This window comes from Mirounga leonina, unplaced genomic scaffold, assembly GCF_011800145.1.
Source record: "Mirounga leonina isolate KUSES-001 unplaced genomic scaffold, KU_Mleo_1.0 Mir_55, whole genome shotgun sequence".
Taxonomy (NCBI): domain Eukaryota; kingdom Metazoa; phylum Chordata; class Mammalia; order Carnivora; family Phocidae; genus Mirounga; species Mirounga leonina.
Window position 1 is genome coordinate 8,073,295 of NW_023270816.1, and position 18,494 is coordinate 8,091,788.

General features: G+C 42.4%; 1 protein-coding gene across 5 annotated transcripts in view; it reads right to left on the bottom strand.

Annotated features, from left to right (window-relative positions):
* LOC118001954 (cAMP and cAMP-inhibited cGMP 3',5'-cyclic phosphodiesterase 10A) overlaps window positions 1-18,494 on the bottom strand; it is a 292,816-nt gene that overhangs the window by 209,457 nt on the left and 64,865 nt on the right. The window contains exons 1-2 of one of the 5 annotated variants that reach the window (XM_034992149.1): window positions 15,753-16,834; window positions 14,141-14,268 (exon numbers count right to left, since the gene is read on the bottom strand). The exons of 3 other annotated variants lie outside the window; for them this stretch is intronic. In XM_034992149.1, the coding sequence (XP_034848040.1) occupies window positions 14,141-14,177 (37 nt within the window). In that variant the 5' untranslated portion in view covers window positions 14,178-14,268; window positions 15,753-16,834. Of the gene's footprint in view, window positions 1-14,140; window positions 14,269-15,752; window positions 16,835-18,494 lie in introns of those variants that run through there. One more of the 5 variants, XM_034992148.1, reaches the window with a different exon arrangement.

Here is an 18,494-nt window from a genome sequence, read left to right on the forward strand (position 1 = left end):
TAGACATTCACTGAGACCTCTATCCACACTAGCTGACCACATTTAAAGGAAAAGAGACTTCAGGGACTACACATGATAAATAGTAGTTTAGAAAAATAGTTTTCCCTAAAGCAATAAAAATTTTTATGTTCATGCAAAAAATCTGCACATCAATGTTGAGTGTTGAGAGTAGCTGTATTCAAAATTACCAAAAACTGGAAACAACCCAAGTGTCCTTCAGTGAGTGAGTGGTTAAACAAACTGTGGTACACACATTCACAGAATTCTACTCAGCAATAAAAACATTAAAACAAAACCAAAACCAACAACAGAAAACCTACCTATTACAAGCAACAACTTGGGATGCCTCTCTAAGGCTTTATGCTGAGTGAATGGTATAGAATCCCATATACATGACATTCTGGAAAAGACAATATACTATAGTGATGGAGAACAGACTGGGAATCACCATGGGCTAAGAACGGGAGAAAGATTCCACTCTAAAGGGGCAGCACAAGGGGTTTCTTTGCAATACTAGAATTATATATCATGATTGCGGTGGTGGTTCCATGAACCTGTTTATGTTAAATTCATGGAACACATGCACACACAAAAACTAGAGTGTAGTCTCAGTCCTCCTCATGATCAAGAAACAAGAAAGTATGAATAACTCGCATTTAGTAAGCAGTGCTAACAGAAAGAGAAATAACTATATGATAGATACGCTCGTCTCTATTGAGGTATTCTGAGGTGGGTCAGGAATTATTCCCTGGAATTTAGATAGGTCTACCTGAGCTATCCTTCCCAACTCTTCATATCTTTTAGTTCTTAACTTTCATTCTTTCTTTTCTTTTTAAGATTTACTTATTTTTGGAGAGAGAGAGAGAAAGAGCACTCATGTGCAAGCCGGGGCCGGGAGCAGAGGGAAAGAGAGAATCTCAAGCAAACTCCCTGCTGAGTCTGGTGGTGTCCAACATGGGGCTCGATCCCAGGACCCTGAGATCAGGACCTGAACCAAATCAAGAGCCAGATGCTTAACCTACTAAGCCACCCAGGCACCCTAGTTTTTAACTTCTCATTCCAGCATTCTGTCACCTGGTCTGTCACCAAGCAGGATTACTCGGTTTAGTAACTTGAGCACTTGAGTAACTAGAGAACTGTCTCTTCAAACGCAAATTAATCAATTAGCATTATCAGTTAGGAATTGGGAGTCTTCTATAACTGAATAGGATTAAGACGAATCAGAAACCTGGTAGCTCCACCAAGTCACTGTCACACCTATGTGACAGCCAGATGTGCACAAAAGCTTGTGCTAATCTAAATAAATATAATGACCAATAAAGGGACGAGACTGGTAAAATAGAAAATAAAAAACTAAATTTATTTCATAAAAGAAAGAATGCGGGGCGCCTGGGTGGCTCAGTGGGTTAAACACCTGCCTTTGGCTCAGGTCATGATCCCGGGGTCCTGGGATTGAGCCCTACATCCGGTTCCCTGCTCCAGCTGGGAGTCTGCTTCTCTCTCTGCCTCTGCCCCTCCCCCCGCTTGTTTTTTTTAAATCTTAAAAAAAAAAAAAAAAGAATGCATCACACTTTACAGAATGTTCTAAAAAGTTACCTATGAAGTGAGTAACTACAAATCAAATTCATTTTCCTAACCAAAAATTTCTATGATAAAAATAGACCCATGTTTTCAGGAAATATTCTACAAAGAAAAAAAAATGTAAAGCCACATATTTAAAGTGATTATGATTTTGTCATAAAATAATAACTGTAATAAAGTCACACAGTAGAAGTGCTAAGTAAACACCGACATTATTTTTAATTCCAGAGTCTACATCTTAAAAGAAAAAGGTTAGTTTAACTGATCTATGAACTGAGAAAAATCACACTCATATTATCGAACAACTTCCCCAGCACACTCTGATTGCACAGATCCTCTTGATGATATTTTGCAGATGTTTTACAAATATATGTGTGCTAATGTGAGCTAAAAGGTAGGAAAGAGAAAGGTAAAAGTAGTGTTAACTCAAAATGTAGCAGCACTTCTGTCACTGAAAGGGTCCACTTACTGAAGTAGCACAAGAGTAGAAGAGCAAGCAGCAAATGCTTGAGGACTTTCGTGTGTCCAGCACTTTGCTAGGCACTGCAAACAAGGTTAAAGATACTGCCTCTGCTCTCAGCTTACCATCTTACAGATGGTTTTTTAAAGTTCAAAAATACAAGACAGAAACCATTAAAGGCTAAATTCTGTATCAGCAATTAAAAGTGCAAAAGCATTTGGGTGCTAACAAATTATAATAGTTCCTACTTACATAGCACTTAGGAGGTGCCAGGTTCCAAGCGCTGTTCCATATACTAATCCTCCCCACATCTATCCTCCTCTTCCCCTCTGTCCTCCCTCTCTCCCCCCTCCTGTTCTTCTTCCTCTTCCCTTCTTTTTCATTTTACAAACCAGACAACTGAGGGTCAGATAGATTAAAAGATTTGTCCTAAGTCAGACAATTAGTAAACAGCAAAGGCAGAATCAAAACCCAGTGAGTTTGGCTTGACGTAAAACAATAAATATAGTCTTTTTTTTTTTTCCTTCCCCACTCAGGATTTCCAAATCCAGTGAGGGAGTCACAAACAGCTGCGTGAAGTGTACTGACAGGGAAGTCACACAGGGCTTCCCCGGAGAGGTGGTGTGTGACCTGGGTTCTGAAGGACTAACGGGAGTGGCCAGAAGGGAGAGGGAAGGCCTTCAGGCAAAGGAAAGAGTTCAGGTCAAAGTCTGGACTGAGAGCCAGGCATACTGCAAGTTAGCTCAATCACACCTGTAAAAAACACACCATCTTTAACATGCAAAATATGGCAAAATGAGCAAGTCAAACTCCCATTCAGATTCCCACATACTGCCGGTGGGAGTATAAATCGGTACAATCATGTTGGAAAAGTGAAGATAAACAAATGCACACCCTGTGATCCAACAATTCCACCCGACCGTCAAAACACACACGGTACTAGAATATGCAAGGAAGCACTACTTCCGACAGCCAAAACTGAAAACAGCAAACACCCAATAATAGTAGAATCAAAAAGTAAGTTGATCCATCAGACACTGGAACACCATAGATAATGAGAACAAGTTACAAGTGCAACAAAATGGGCGAAGTGCACAAACACAATGTTGAACAAAAGAAACAAGAGGCCAAAGCGTTAAGTACTATGCGATTCCACCTACTAAAAGTTTATTTTTTTTTTAAATTACCATCTGTAAGAAGTCAGAAAAGTGGTCATCCTCAGGGGTAGTAACTGGAAGGGGGCACAAGAGGAGCTTTGGTATTATTATTACCCCCATTTTCAGTCAAAGATCCAGAGGTTATTTTATTTACAATCAGTAAGTGGTAGAAATGGCATTCGAGTCCAGGTTTACAGAATTTTTAAAAATACACAGCCACGGGTTAAAAGCTTTTTCCCTTCCGTGTAAACATTCATTATGAAACCATTCCCAATCTCTCCCTATACTCTCTCAAAAGACTCAGTAACTAGCTTGTCTTAAAATTACTTTTAAAATACTTTTTCATAATCATTATCAGCCTTTTCTCAATAAGGATATAGGGGGTTGAAGCGATAAATAATCCAGGATCACATAGCTAAAAAGTACTAAAACTCGGATCCAAACCCAAGACTTTCTGAATCCAAATACAGAGCTCTCCCTACTATGTTATATATTACGTCCCCATCTTCCACTTTATCTTATGGCCAGTGATCTATTTATCTGTTTTGACCTCAAGATTCTGGTTTCTTTGAAAGTCAAGATTCTCTAACTTATTCACCTTTGTATCATCTGCTCTAAATAAAGGCCTAGCACACAACAGGCACTCAATGAAGGTTTCTAAAAGAACTAAGTAGTTAACGGGTATAATTTCCTCCAAAGATAAAAAATAAAGGTTCTATTATACTGTGTAGGTGCTTATTAGATCACTCAACAAATATTCACCAAATGCCTCCTGTGCCCTCAGAAACCTTGACATTTTCTGGGGAAAGAACTAAAAACACGCTATTCTCTTACAAACTTTATAGGGCTATGCATGTCCAACAGAGTAGCCATTAGAGACATGTGGTTCCTGAGCACCGGGAAAGCTGCTACTCCAAAGTGAGATATGCTGTCAGTGTAAAATATACGCTGGCTTTCAAAGACAACAGTACAAACGGAAGACTGTAAAAGATCTCATTTAATGCTCTTTCAACTGATTACACACTAAAAATCTCATATTTTGAATATATTGAGTTAGATTAAGCATATCATTAAAATTAATTTCAGTTATTTACTTTTTTAGTAAATTTGAACTTACATATATGGTTCACATTCTGTTTACACTGGACAGCACTGCTCTGAGGACCAACTTTTTTTCCTGCTTATTCAAGATCTTTCCCTTAACTTAGACTATTAAAATACACAGTGAGACTACCTGACAGCCCATGCATCTGCCATTCTTGGTCCTGGGCTCCACGTGAAGCAGTGAATTATTTTTTCTTTCTTGCAAGAGTGTTATGAGACTGTGTGAGTATCCAAAGGACATGTCCCAATTTTGCCAAACTTAAAAACTGATTTTGACTTTACTATTTTTAAGTGACTAAATATCATGTGTAAAACAAATAACACTCTTGATTTATATAAAATGAGGTATATCAATATATTTCTTTAATATTTTTAATATCAGTACACTATCTCATGTGACTATACTGAAAGCCTTGAGGTAGGAAGGCCTGTTATTCTTATCCTCTTTTCTGATAAAAAAACTGAGACAAAGTAAATGATCTGCCCAAGAATATAAGGCTTGTCATTGGGGGAGTGCAGACTCCAGCCAGGTTTTCAGACCCATCTTAGTGCTTCAGAGTAAGTGATTACTCTGTATTTGTTTCCTGGAGCTGCTATAACAAACCGCCCTAAACCAGGGGCCTCAAACAACAGAACTTCATTCTCTCACAGATGCGGCGGCCAGAACTCAGAACCAAGGCAGGGCCACCTATGCCTCCAAGGGCCCTCCGGGAGAATGCTTCTAGCTGCCGGCATCTCCTGACCTAGAGAGCCTCATTACTTTACTCTCTGCCTCTCCTGACACCCTCTCCCCATCACACTGCTAATGCCTCCTCTCCAGGCTGTGTTACCTCCCTCTGCCTCTCTCTTTACAGAGACACCTGTTGGATTTAGTGCTCCTCCGAGTACTCCAGGATGAACTTTTCAAGATCCTTAACTTGATTACATCTGCAAACATTCTCTTTCTGAATAAGGTCACAGCCATAGGTTCTGGGTTCAGGACATGGACACATTGGGGGTGCGGGGGTAGACATACCATTCAACCCACTATACCTACCTTTAGCCCCTAGGGTTTGAAAGAGGATGGTAATACACATTATATGCATTACATTAATTTTTACCAGGGACTTTCCCATTTATCTTGATTGTTTCTCTAGTGGGTACAACTACGTTTAAGCATTAGGAAGAGTGTAGTCATACCTTTGCATGTTTTAGATGTCCATCAGATTAATAGTCCTTTTTTTCCATGTTCATTTGTTTAAGCATGATATTTATGCAGTTATTAAAAAGATTCTGCCTTTAAAAAATTTATAACTAAGTATAAGATGTTCAGAAAGGAGAGTTTATTAGTTTGCATGGCAAACTAATGGCAGCTTGGCTCTACCCTCCAGTTCATAAGTCCTGGCTTTTGTTCCCAGGAATGGTAAAAAACAAAACACTCTGATGATTGATTAGGGAAAAAGTAAGAATTTGGAGTCAGGCAGACCTGGAACCAAAATGTTGCCTCAACATTTGGTAACTGTGTGACTTTGGATAAACTATTTAATCTCCCTGGGTCTCAGTTTTATTTTCTGTTTGATAAAATAACACCTGCCTGATGGGGTTTTATGATCATTAAATAAATTAAAAATAATTTAAAAAAGGAAACCATCAGCATTGCGAGGTATCACCTTAGCTTCCCTGCCCCAACTTCCTTCTCAGATTTATGCTTTCAGTCAGTTGGTACCTGGGGTTACATCACAGAGTAAATGATATTTAGAAAGCCCAACACACATCTGTTATGTACAGCCTTAAGCAAATCTATGGTCTAAGAATCTGAATTTACTAAAAGGATGAGTTATCTGGGCACCTGGGTGGCTCAGTCCTTAACCGTCTGCCTTCGGCTCAGGTCATGATCTCAGGGTCCTGGGATCGAACCCCACATCGGGCACCCTGCTCGGCGGGAAGCCTGCTTCTCCTTCTCCCACTCCCCCTGCTTGTGTTCCCTCTCTCAATGTCTCTCTCCCTCTGTCAAATAAATAAGTAAAATCTTAAAAAAAAAAAAAAAAAAGGATGAGTTATCATATACTTTACAAAAGGTTCCTTTGCTTTACAAAAGAATTCAACATTTAGGTTTACCTTTAATACCAAGTCAAATCTGCAAACCTCTGTTAATGATTGGCTTGCTCTGCAAATAGCATATGCCCAATAAATATTTTATTTAAAAAGAGTACACCTGCAGGGCTCAGTCAGTTAAGCATCTGACTCTTGGTTTCAGCTCAGGTCATGATCTTAGGGTTGTGAGATTGAGCCCCGCCGGGCTCTATGCTGGGTGCAGAGCCTGCTTAATCTTCTCCCTCTCCCTCTATACCCTCTCCCAAGCTCACGCACTGTCTATCTCTCTCTCAAAAAAAAAAAAGAATACACCTGCATAAAAGGAGGCAAATTTATGGTTTCTTACTAATCAAACCTTTTCTCCTACTATAATTGGTGCCACAAGTAAAGAATACAGTTTGACTTGCCAAGCTGGAATCACAAACCTACAATATGGATGAAAGTAGTTTTCTTCAAAGAAAGCTGAACCAGACACAGCTTACTTTGGGTGATCTTTATTTGCTGATGTCAATTAATTAGTTTTTGAAGATACTATTGGTCTTAAGATATTTTTGACCCACATACCCTGAAACTATTAAAGTTAAATAGGGTGGAGAAAAGTGCCAACAGGAGAGTATTTTTAAAGGCAGCTTGGCTCAGGAAATAACACTGACAGTCAGTGACTCAGGACTGCATTCTACATGCTGAGAACACTGAAAATAGGAGGTAACGTAAAGGGGTGTATAGTCCAAGGTGACTGTGTCCTACGGCAGTCCCTGCAAACTAATAAACTCTCCTTTCTGAACATCTTATACTTAGTTATAAATTTTTTAAAGGCAGAATCTTTTTAATAACTGCATAAATATGCTTAAAAAATGAACATGGGAAAAAAGGACTATTAATCTGACAGACATCTAAAACATGCAAATATATGACTACGCTCTTCCTAATGCTTAAAAGTAGTTGCACCCACTAGAGAAACAATCAAGATAAATGGGAAAGTCCCTGGTAAAAATTAATGTAATGCATATAATGTGTATTACCATCCTCTTCCAAAAATACATACATGAAATTACAATTGCCATTATTTTGCTATTTTACTATCAAGAAAATAGTATATCTTATCTAAGATGAGTGATGTTTTCAGAATCAAAACCAATCTTCTCAAGTACTACTTAATTTTAAAATAGGAATAACTAAATTTTCTTTAATAAAAGTTATAAGCTGCCATCTCAACCCAAAAGAGTCTTCAAAGTTTTTGCTGAAAGACCTAAGCTATGTAGGATCTTCAGTACATCAATTTTCCAAACATTGACTTAAGTCTCTCTCCACAATTAACATGATCTTTGAAGGCAGAAACTACATCGTATTCATCTTCTTATCCCCAGAGCCTGTAATTACTGTTGATTCTTGTTAGTATAAAGCCAACACAAACAGTAAATTAGCAAATACTGAACCATTCATCACCCCCAAGGCGAAATACAGGGTTAGGTTCCTCTGAACTTCCAGTCACAACATTTTCATCAACTGATCAACACACAACCTTGTTTCATGTGTGGGTCTACTTAAAGGCACCTTATTTAATATATATTGTTGATTCGTTAACATTGAGCTCACTGCCAACAGCATTCTAACTCCTGCCTGAACAAAGCTTGTGTAACATTTGTATTTTCTCCATAAGGCGCGTCACAGCCTTTCTGTGCTTAATTGAGAACAACAGATAGCACTTCAGGACTATGCTCGGGGGCCATTTTAAACAGCCATATCACAAATAAAAAGCAACAACGAAATAAACATGGCATTACATATACTGCAAAAAGGACTTGTTTACACTAGGAGAACTGAAACAAGAAGGCAGAGTGCCGCATTGTTGGACCTCAGCTTGGAATGTGCACGTAGGATGAGTCATATTTTCCGCTACTCTGTGTATGCACATGTCCACAAATGACAGCAAAAGCATGAATATTGATTCTGGGGTCACAAATAAATTTTAGTGAGTAGGCACTTGCAAATACAGAATCTGCAAATAATGAGGACTGACTCTCTTTTCACATAGTAGGCATTTGATGACTGTTTCAGATTTCAATGAGTAAGTGCTCCCATTACTTCCAGTAACTTCATTATTAATAATACTTATCAAAACAGTGTTATTCTTTTGATCCCATTTAGGACATGCCTGTTTTACACTGAACCCACTGGGGCAGAAAGCCACATACATCATGACCCAGGATTGTTAGCAGTCAAGCTAACAACCTGAGTCTGTGGGAATCAAGTCCTCTGCAGACAGGTTACTTTCTTTGTTGATTCTACTGGTTCTTCCCTGATAAATATGAAAACACTAAACAGCACATTCCATACAATTCTGTTGGGAAACTAAGGAATCACGTCCTGCCAATAGACTGGAACAAGAAATTACACACCACTGAGATATTAAAAACATTCATTCCTACGCTTAAGCGTCAATCTCACTGCTATGAATAAATTTATTACGGAGGGGAAAGGAAGGTCAGAATGCTGACAGAACATAAGTCCCTTTCACACTTCGTCCTTGGAAAGACAGTTCTCTAATTGGTGACGGTAGCCATTTTTAAACACGAGATACCCGAGAAGCATGATACTTCACCTCTTAGACAAAGTGATCTTACTCTACTCTTAAAATGAGTTCTCATTCACAAGTGCTCAGTACCAGTTGATCTGCCTGCTATGTTTGTCTCAAAATCCAGTCATACCACATGGTGCAGCAAAGACAAGAGTTTTCTACCACATGCTTCCAATACAGCTTTTCCACTTCAGATCATGTACACGCCCCTCAACTTGCTACCTTGCTGTCAATGTCTTGCCCCCTCAACAAAACAGCTGGAGTTCTTAACAATCAGGGAGCCACCTTCTGCCTGGTGACTAAGGAATGCCGTGACTAGGAATACAGCATCGGAGCTCTGCACACTATTCATGCAAGCCCACTGCACAGAAGCAGTAAAGCGCCCTAGACCCGGCTGCTTGATCTTTTTATCAGAGAGATTTAAATACAAACACCGCACATCGGATTCCTTGAAAGTTTCATGAATGTCACCTCTTAGTTCAAAAACTCTAATTCCTGTTTTAACTCACAGGATAAAATGCCACCTGTTAAAGACAGACCTGCCAGGGTTTGTCTCTGAGCTCTGCCACTTCCCGAGCTACTGAGCGTTATTTAACCCTCCTGTGCTCCAACTTCTCTCTGTAAAGGGAGATGACCATTGTATCTGTACCTGGACCTGGTCTAAGGATTAAGTAAGGAAAGCAGATGAGAACCGCTTACAACAGCATCCAGTAAATGTTAGCTATCACCAACACATAAATATAAAACATTAGTTTGTACGGTAGTTAAAGACAAAATACTGTGTTGCTGTTTAACAGTGGCCTCCACAGAATATCACAGCTTAAGAACGGAGCTGTAGAAATTCTGTGGCATTTCTAAATTCCCAAGACACTTTTTCAGCTTCCTTGGTGACAGCAATATACATGTTAAACAGATAGTCTTGGTTCTAACTGGTTGTACACGCTGATTACTGTGATCTATAATTCTCATTGCCAACTTTATCCAGTTGGTGTGTATTTAGAAATGCAAGTTTAGGTGATAATGCAAAAGTTGAATTTCACTAATCTGAGCTGATCTCAGAATTAGTAACTAATAATTTTTTATATAAAATGAGCTAGGCTAATTAGGTTTACAGATCTTTCATTTTGATATGGGCACCTTGGGCTCCCTTTTTTAACAAGGCAGGCATAAAATTACAGGTTTGAATGTTATCTTTCCTGCTTAGGATTTCATAACGAGCCAGTTACATAGCTAAGCAGACATTTCACCATACGACATACTGCTCAGACTTTATCACCACAATGACAATTTGGCTCTACAACATGTTGTCTGGATTTTTTTTTTTTTTTAATCAGTAGAAAGAATGTTTGGCATATGCACCAGTAGAGCATCACCAGTCTTGAATGGTTAAATCTCATGAATCTACTATTTCTCCATATTTCAGTATAAATGCCAATATGTTGAGACAAATGGCCTCCCAGATGTTAAGTGTTGCTGAACTGATCCCCATCCATGGTCAGTCTTCCCCCTTCCCTACAGGTTCATAAAGATAGGGTGATATTAATGACAATGTATATAAAAGCTTTTTTTATAAAAGACAACTGAACTACCCCTTTCATCAAATTTGCCACACTTATTTTTTTCACAAAAAATACCAAGTGTGAAGCCTTGTAAGGGGTAACAAACAAATCATAGAATATCATGCATAATGAATTAACCATATTTTCACTAACAAATATTCATTTCTGCCAAACAATTCAGAAATAACATTAAACTGTTTAAACAGACAGGAATCTGGCCCACAGTCAAGAAAAGCAGTAATATATTTAAAAGAGAAATACTTCAGTAGAGCTGCTCTTTTAGACAAAGAGTCTTTTCCCGCTCTGGCACAAAATGTGGGAAAGGAGCCAAGGAGCTACTTATCAGCTGTTTGACATCAGAGGAGGACTGTGTGCGTCAGCCGGCCCAGTAGGGACCCCTGGTTTATGGCAATGGCTCATGTGCTTCTTATCTTATCAGTCTACAGTGTCTGGCACTTCAACCCCTGCTGTGTGAACCTAAGAGGAAGGGAGGTGTGTAATTGTGAGGGTAGGGTGTAGGCTAAAGTTGTGAGCTAAGCAGGTTTGAGCCACTTATTAACAAAACAAACAGTCCAACATATTACATTAATTATAATAAAAGTTTTTGCCCTCAAACTCAACCTTAAAGTATTTTTTTAAAGATTTTATTTATTTACATTGGGGAGGGTATGTGCTATGGTGAGCGCTGTGAACTGTGCAAGACTGTTGAATCACAGATCTGTACCTCTGAAACAAATAATACATTATATGTTAAAAAAAAAAAAAGAAGTACATAGCAGGAGGGGAAGAATGAAGGGGGGGAAATCGGAGGGGGGGATAAACCATGAGACGATGGACTCTGAGAAACAAACTGAGGGTTCTAGAGGGGAGGGGGGTGGGGGCATGGGTTAGCCTGGTGATGGGTATTAAAGAGGGCACATTCTGCATAGAGCACTGGGTGTTATATACAGACAATGAATCATGGAACACTCCATCAAAAACTAATGATGTAATGCGGTGATTAACATAACATAATAAAATAAAATAAAAAGATTTTATTTATTTATTTATTTATTTAAGAGAGAGAGAGCACAAGCGGGGGTGGGGGGGAACGAGACAGAGAAGCAGACTCCCCGCTGAGCAGAGAGACGGAAACAGGGCTGGATCCCAGGACCCCAGGATCATGACCTGAGCAGAAGGCAGACACTTAACCAATTGAGCCACCCAGGCGCCCCAAGAAAGTGAGTACTTTTTTTAAAAAAGGTGCTCTAGCTCTATATGACAACTTCCTCTACTTATGCAAATATATGTCACAGTTATAGCTCCAGAAGAGTAATCCCATTATATCCCATTTAGAACAGTTAAAGAGAAGGCAATTTGTTAGAAAATGTACATGTAACACTTACATTAGCTCCATTAAAACATGTGTTTGGGGGCTGAGAATGAAATTAAAACTGCTTTCAAGTGTTCATCAGTGTTTTATCTCTAAAAACAGATCTCTAAGATCTGAAAGGTGGGCAGAGGTACACGCAATGACCAGGTGGGGCTCAAACAGTCACATCAGTCAAACCAGGATTGAGAAATTCCTGAAGAGAAAAACTGCCTTATAAAAACTACCCACAGTTAATTTTTAAAAACAGGTGATTTAAAAATTACCTTAAATTTTAAATATTTAAAGAAGCATCACATTTGCTAATTAAAAATTTTGCCAATGTAATAAACTTGTATTTTGAATATCCAAGACCAAACATTTTTACTAGTTTTGATTCAGCTTGTATGTTAAATAGTTCTGTATTAAAAAAATTATGATGCATTTATACCATGATTTACAGCTATCTCAAAATACTGTACTTTACTTCATAAATCACACCATCTTCCCGGTTATACAGCTAATAAAACAGATTTACAAAATTACATTAAACCTACTGTTTATTATTCCTTCAAGCTTGCCTGTTAAATTAAAATAAATATAATTAATCTGCACCCAGATACTCCTCTGTATAGGTTGGAAGTCACAATGTTATAAACCATGAAGAAAAATTGCTCTCTCCTTCCAGGACAAAAATTCCCTCACTGACCACACCTTCTGCTATGGGCGGAAAGGTAACCCCCCCACAAAATTCACATTGAAGCCCTAACCCTCCATGTCATGCTATTTGGAAATGGGGGGCTCTTGGGAGGTGATTAGGTCATGAGAGTGGGGCCCTCATGGTGGGGTCAGTGGCCTTCTGCAAGGAGATGCCATGTGAGGACGCAGCGCAGCACGAAGAGGGCCATCTGCACGCCGGGAAGAGAACGCTCATCAGGACCTGGAACAGCCAGTACCTTCCTCCTGGACTTCCAGCCAGGACTGTGAGAAATGAACATGTGTTGTTTCAGCCCCCCAGTCTAGGGCACTTAGTCACACCAGCCCAGCGGACTAACACACCTCGTCCTATCCTTTCATTCCTACTGAGTCTGCTCTCTGCCCCCCTGGACACATCCATCCCTGCTCACCTGCCTTCTCAGCCACCCGAACTGACTTCCGCCTCCCCACTGAGTTTGAAAACCTTTGCCAGCTACTGCAATGATGCCTTAGCTACCACCACAGAATCCCTTGCTTACCCCTGCACGAGGCAAACACAAGCATCCAACTCCTTCCACAGGCCTTTCCGATTGTTTGGACTAAAACGCATAGCTGTGCCAATTCCTTTATTTCTCCCTAGACGACTCCCTGTACCAGACATCCACACATATCATCATCTCCCTGACACAAAGCTTGACCTTTATTTTCCTGAGAGGCCCCTTCACTTTTCCTCTTCGACATCTCTCTGAACCTTTACCCGATTTCCATGCTCTCCCTCGTCCTCCCTCGCCTCCACCAGCTCTGCCTGCAAGGTCAGGGGATCCACACGCCCCTCCCACTCTCAGGTCTTCAAACTCTCTTTCTCCCCTTCTCACAGACCTCTGAGATGCTCAGGCTGCCCCCCATCCCGAAACAACGGCGACACAACCTCCCGCAAGCCTGGTAAACTCGTCACACATTCTAGGTTTCCCCCTTTCACCGTCAAACTGGCAGTCCGGTGCTTACTGCGGTGTCCTTCACTCCGATTCAGCCTTCATCACCACACTGTGACATCAGTCCCCCAGCATGGCGCTGAAACTGCTTTGGGAAACACAAGCTAAACTCTCCTGGACAGTTAAGCATCATGAGCTCTGCCTTCATCTGCCTGGACTCGGCAATTCGTGTCTTACCAGTCCGTCCCTTGCTTTTGGGATACTTTCTCCTACGTAACACAGCAGAGGTCAGTTAGCCAACAACCAACTTGCCTAAAGCAAACAAAGCATTCAACAGGCCAACCATCACCCTAAGACAAGTCAAATGAAAAACAGCCAACTACAACTTCATAGAAACCTTTAAAAGCTGTTAAAACTAACCCGTCTGAGATTAACCCTGCAAACTTTTTAACACAATGAAACCCTGCCAACCATGCTGTGGGGAGTTGACTTGATGTCCAAAAATTTCAGGGTATGAATCAAACTAGGTTCAGCCAACTGATAATTCTGTGACAATCTGGCAGATTAACACTTAGCGCTGCAAAGTACTAGTTTGCTATCTATCTAAAAGGCCCTTCCACGCTTCTTTTGCTGACTTAGAGACTCTACTCACCTGTTAAAATGCTGGATTTCCTCTCTTCTATCCTCATTCTACATTCTTTTCCTTCAAAGTCTTCTCTACCCCCATGTCTTCAACTGTAACATCTCTGTGGGTGACTTCTATATCTATACTTCTAGCTTCTAAACAAAAAAACAAAACAAACAAAAAGATGAAGTAACTATCAGATAATTGACACCTTCCCTTCTTGCATCTCGTCCCTCCTGGGGACCCCATCTCTAATGAAGCCCCTCCACCCAGCTGTCCAAGCTCAACATCCCAGCCATCCTGCGGTCCGCTCTCCCCCTCCGTGCTCGCTCGGGTCCTACAAGCTGCTGAGTGCTGCGTCCTTGCGGCCGCTCCCCTCCCCACCGTGGCTGCCTCCGATGGATCGGGACCCGGGAGACAGCCCCTGCCCCTCTTCACATCCGGGAAGGTCGCTGTGGCCCCCTCGGCACACACCCTGCCTGGGCCGCTCATGCCCGCCAGTCTTCGGGCGAGCCTCTGCACAGGAAACGCCGCGCTCCTCGCCGCGTGCTCACCGGGCGCCCGCGGAAGCACCCCCCCCGCCTCCGGCAGAGCAACGCCAAGGGGCAGAGCAAACGCGGGCGTCCGCAAGAACGTCAACGAGGCGCTTCCTGCGTCCAGCCCGGGGCTGCCCCGCCGCAGGGCTTCCGGGTCTAGGGCACGTTCGCCCCACTGGAGCCACAGGGGACCCCAACCGACGCGGTCCCAGAGGCGGCCCGCGGCCTCCTGCCCGCGCCGGGCTTTCCGACTCCAGGTCAGTTCTCTTCACAGCACATTGCCGGGGACCGGGAAACAAACCCGCCGCCTGGGGCTGGGGGCCCCCGGGCCGCGCGCCGACCCTCGGGGAGGCCGGCCGCCAGGGCATTCCCGCCCGGCCTCGGACACCAGGAACCGGGGAGCCCGGCTGGGCGGGTGTCCCGAGCCGGTCGGCGACCCACGCGCCGGCTCCTCGCCCCGCTCCCGGCGGGGCCACCTGGGCGGCCTTCGCGCCCCAGCAGCCAGCCGCCCGGCTCCCGGGCCGCGGAGGCGGCTGCGACGCACTTCCGGTGACGTCGCGCTCCCGCCGGAAGTGCCGCCGGGCTGTCCTCCCAGGCGTGCCCGTCGCCGAAGGGGGCCGAGGGAGGACGGCGAGGCGGCTTCGTCCGACCGAAGTGGGCACGGCGCCTCGAATCCAGCGCCTCAGCTAGAGGATGGGCCAGGGAACCAAACGCGCCCGCACGGCTCTTTGAAGGTGCAGCCCCCGCGGCCCTTGCACCTGCCGCGCCTCCTCCCGGCCCTCCTGGCCTCTGTCCGCTCACCCTGGCTGCAGAGAGCGCGCCGAGAACCCGCTTTGGGGAGCGCGGGGATGGCACTCCGAGGGCCGCGAACTGCGGGTGAAACGCGGGCGGTGATCGCGGGCTGCGAAGCCGTCGGGGTTACTTTCAAGGAGGGCTCCCTGCTCCTCCCCGCAGGGATCCAGGGCGATCGCCAACTTATTTAAGATTCTCTTTGCAAGAGCCGCACCCACTGAAACGACCGCATTGTAGGGCAGGAGCACAGCGCGTGTTAAGCAACGGACAACAGTCTGGCTCGGATTTGTATTTAAAAGCACGGCACTTACTCAGCTCCGCACGGCCTCGAAACAAGGTGAAAAACGCTCGAGGTCCGCAAGCACTCCCTGGGCTCCGCTTGAAAACCGCAGAGACCCCCGCCCTCTCCAACCCGCTGGGCCGCCCTTCGGCCTCTGCTCTGACGTGCGTCACACGACGTCACCGTCTCCGGCTGACTTCCACCCACCCCCGCCTGAAAGCGCCAACTGCTTGAGCATCAGCCGTGCTTGTGCACCTGGCTGTGCTGGGCCGGGCTAAGAGGCTAGCACACTCCTGGCCTCAGGGTGCTCGTGGCAGTGTCAGAGACCACCAAGAGCACAGTGTTAGAACAACCGTGAGGAGGCGAAAAGGAAAAGGGCGAAAAGCGCCAGGCTTCCTAACCGACTAAAGGCGCTCAGTCCCTGGCCGATGAGAATGAAGGGGGGCCCCGTTTTCCAGCTTGGGAAGCGGTGTGTATGGCGCAACCACCTCCTGAGAACGAAAATGGGACGTTCAAATTTGGAGGAGTTAAATTTTGCAGAGTTTACTAAGTTCGAAAAACAGATGATGAAAATAAATTATTAATTTCCTTTTTAGATCCATATGGTGACAGGAAGGGAAGAAAACCAGGGGGAAAAGGCCTGTCCGCTGTCCAGTTCTAACCGTCCATATCTCTTAGCACTTGTAAAAACAGAAACACTGGGTTGTCTACCGAAGCCTTATGACGGAGAGGGACAGCTTGGACCATTTAATACTAATCTGAGTTATCACCACACTTTGTCAGAGGGACAGTACTATGGACTGTCCAGAATTCATATGCTGAGGTCTTAATCTCCAGTGTTTCAGTACTTAGAGGGGAGGCCTTTGGGAGGTCATGAGGTCATGCGGACAGAGGCCTCATGACAGGGTCAGTGCCCCAGAAGAGACAGGGGAGACTATCTTTCTCTCTGCCCGGTGAGGAGAATGGAGGAAGGTAGCTTTCACTCGGAACCCAATCAGCCTGCACCTCCCACAGCGAAACATAAAGGTCTATTGTTTCGACTGCCCAGACTATGGTATTTGTTACAGCAGCCAAAACTGACTAAGACAGAGAGGAATGAGCATTATCACTTAAAATTTATGATAAAAAGAATAAACAAAACTGAATTTCTCATAATGTGCTGCTAAGGCATTCAGGCTTTGAGAATTTTGATGAGCAAAAGTGCTAAATCCTACTTGGGCTTAATTTATTCCATTTGGCACAAAGCGTTTGAATAGCCCTAAGCTGATATCATATTTAAAACAGAAAAAAGGAATCAATCAGTCATTCTGAGAGGAGCAATGACTAGAAGTCCAAGGACAAGGAATTTTGTTCTGGCAATTTCATTTATTTGCCACATAAGCCTAGAAAAATCACTAACGGTAATTTTAGTGATTTTTCTTATCCCTTCCCCCAACTATCCATTTATTTGTACATTCAACAGCTATTTTTGAGCACCAATAATATGCTAGGTACTAGAAATCTAGAGATGATAAAAACACTGTCCTTGCCTCTTACTCAAGCTGAGGAGACAAGCAAATAAACAATAACACACAAGGATAAACGACATTAGCTTTGCCGAACCCACCTACTCCCTGGGGCTGTTGTAAAATTTTGAAAAACTAACTGGAAAATGTATTCAAAACATAAAGCTCCACACAAAGTAAGGTGCCAATTATTTAAGGCATATATATGTTCACCAAAAACAGATTTCTTCATGCAGGCTGTTTGAGTTGTCATTACTGATCTTAATAAGGTATCTAGAAGTACAACGCGGTACAATAAAAAGTAAGTGAACTGCAGCAAAAGCATTCATTTAAAGTTAATGCAAGGTTAAAAAAACAAAACCAATGGAAAAATAAAAACTATATGGTGAGAGCTTCGTAAGTACACAGAAGCCTATGTTTTAAATCATTATACTTCACAATTCTCTATGTCAGTTTAATAAGTTAAAGATCTGTATTTCAAATTAAGTACATTTTTCTAAGGTGAGTTTGTCCTTATCAAATGATTTAATTGTCAAGTCTTAATAAATCTACTTATGTTTAAAAATGAAATTCAACAACAACAACAAAAAAATGAAATTCAACAAAAGGTTGTTGAGAAAGCATACTGAATATAAAACTTGAACTCAAGAACAAAAATCACCATATATATCAAAGGAAACAACATGGATTCATGAATCATGGGAACAGACACCAAAAAAACTCCAAATTTTATTCTTTGGGGATTTTTATTAGCTATATAGTCAAGTATAGATGATCCTCTCTGAACTTTCATTTCTTGCACTTCCTTTATTTTGTTGATCTTTTCAGATTGTTATACACTGAAAAATTAAAACAGTCGAAAAAAGGAATACATTGAGAAGTCCCATTCCCACCAGAACCCCTCCCCGCAACCAAAACACAACTGTGTTTTCCTAGGTATCTTGCCACTGTTCCTTCATGTAGCAAATAATGAACTATGGTGAATACAAGCAAAGCATAGCAAACGTATCCACCACCAAGTACCAACCTTCACAGCTGCTTCATTTATGCAAAACTTTTCTGAGCCAACTGCTTGTGGTGACAATCGTCAACATTTTTTGTGTGCCTACTGTGTACCAGGTACTATTCGAATGACTTTCCATCTATCAAATCATTTAATCTTCAAAATAACCCTATGATACATCCGCTATTATGTCTACATTTTACAGAAGAGGAAAAGAAGACTAAGAGGTTAACTTGCTAGAGTTTACACAGCAAATAAGTAACTG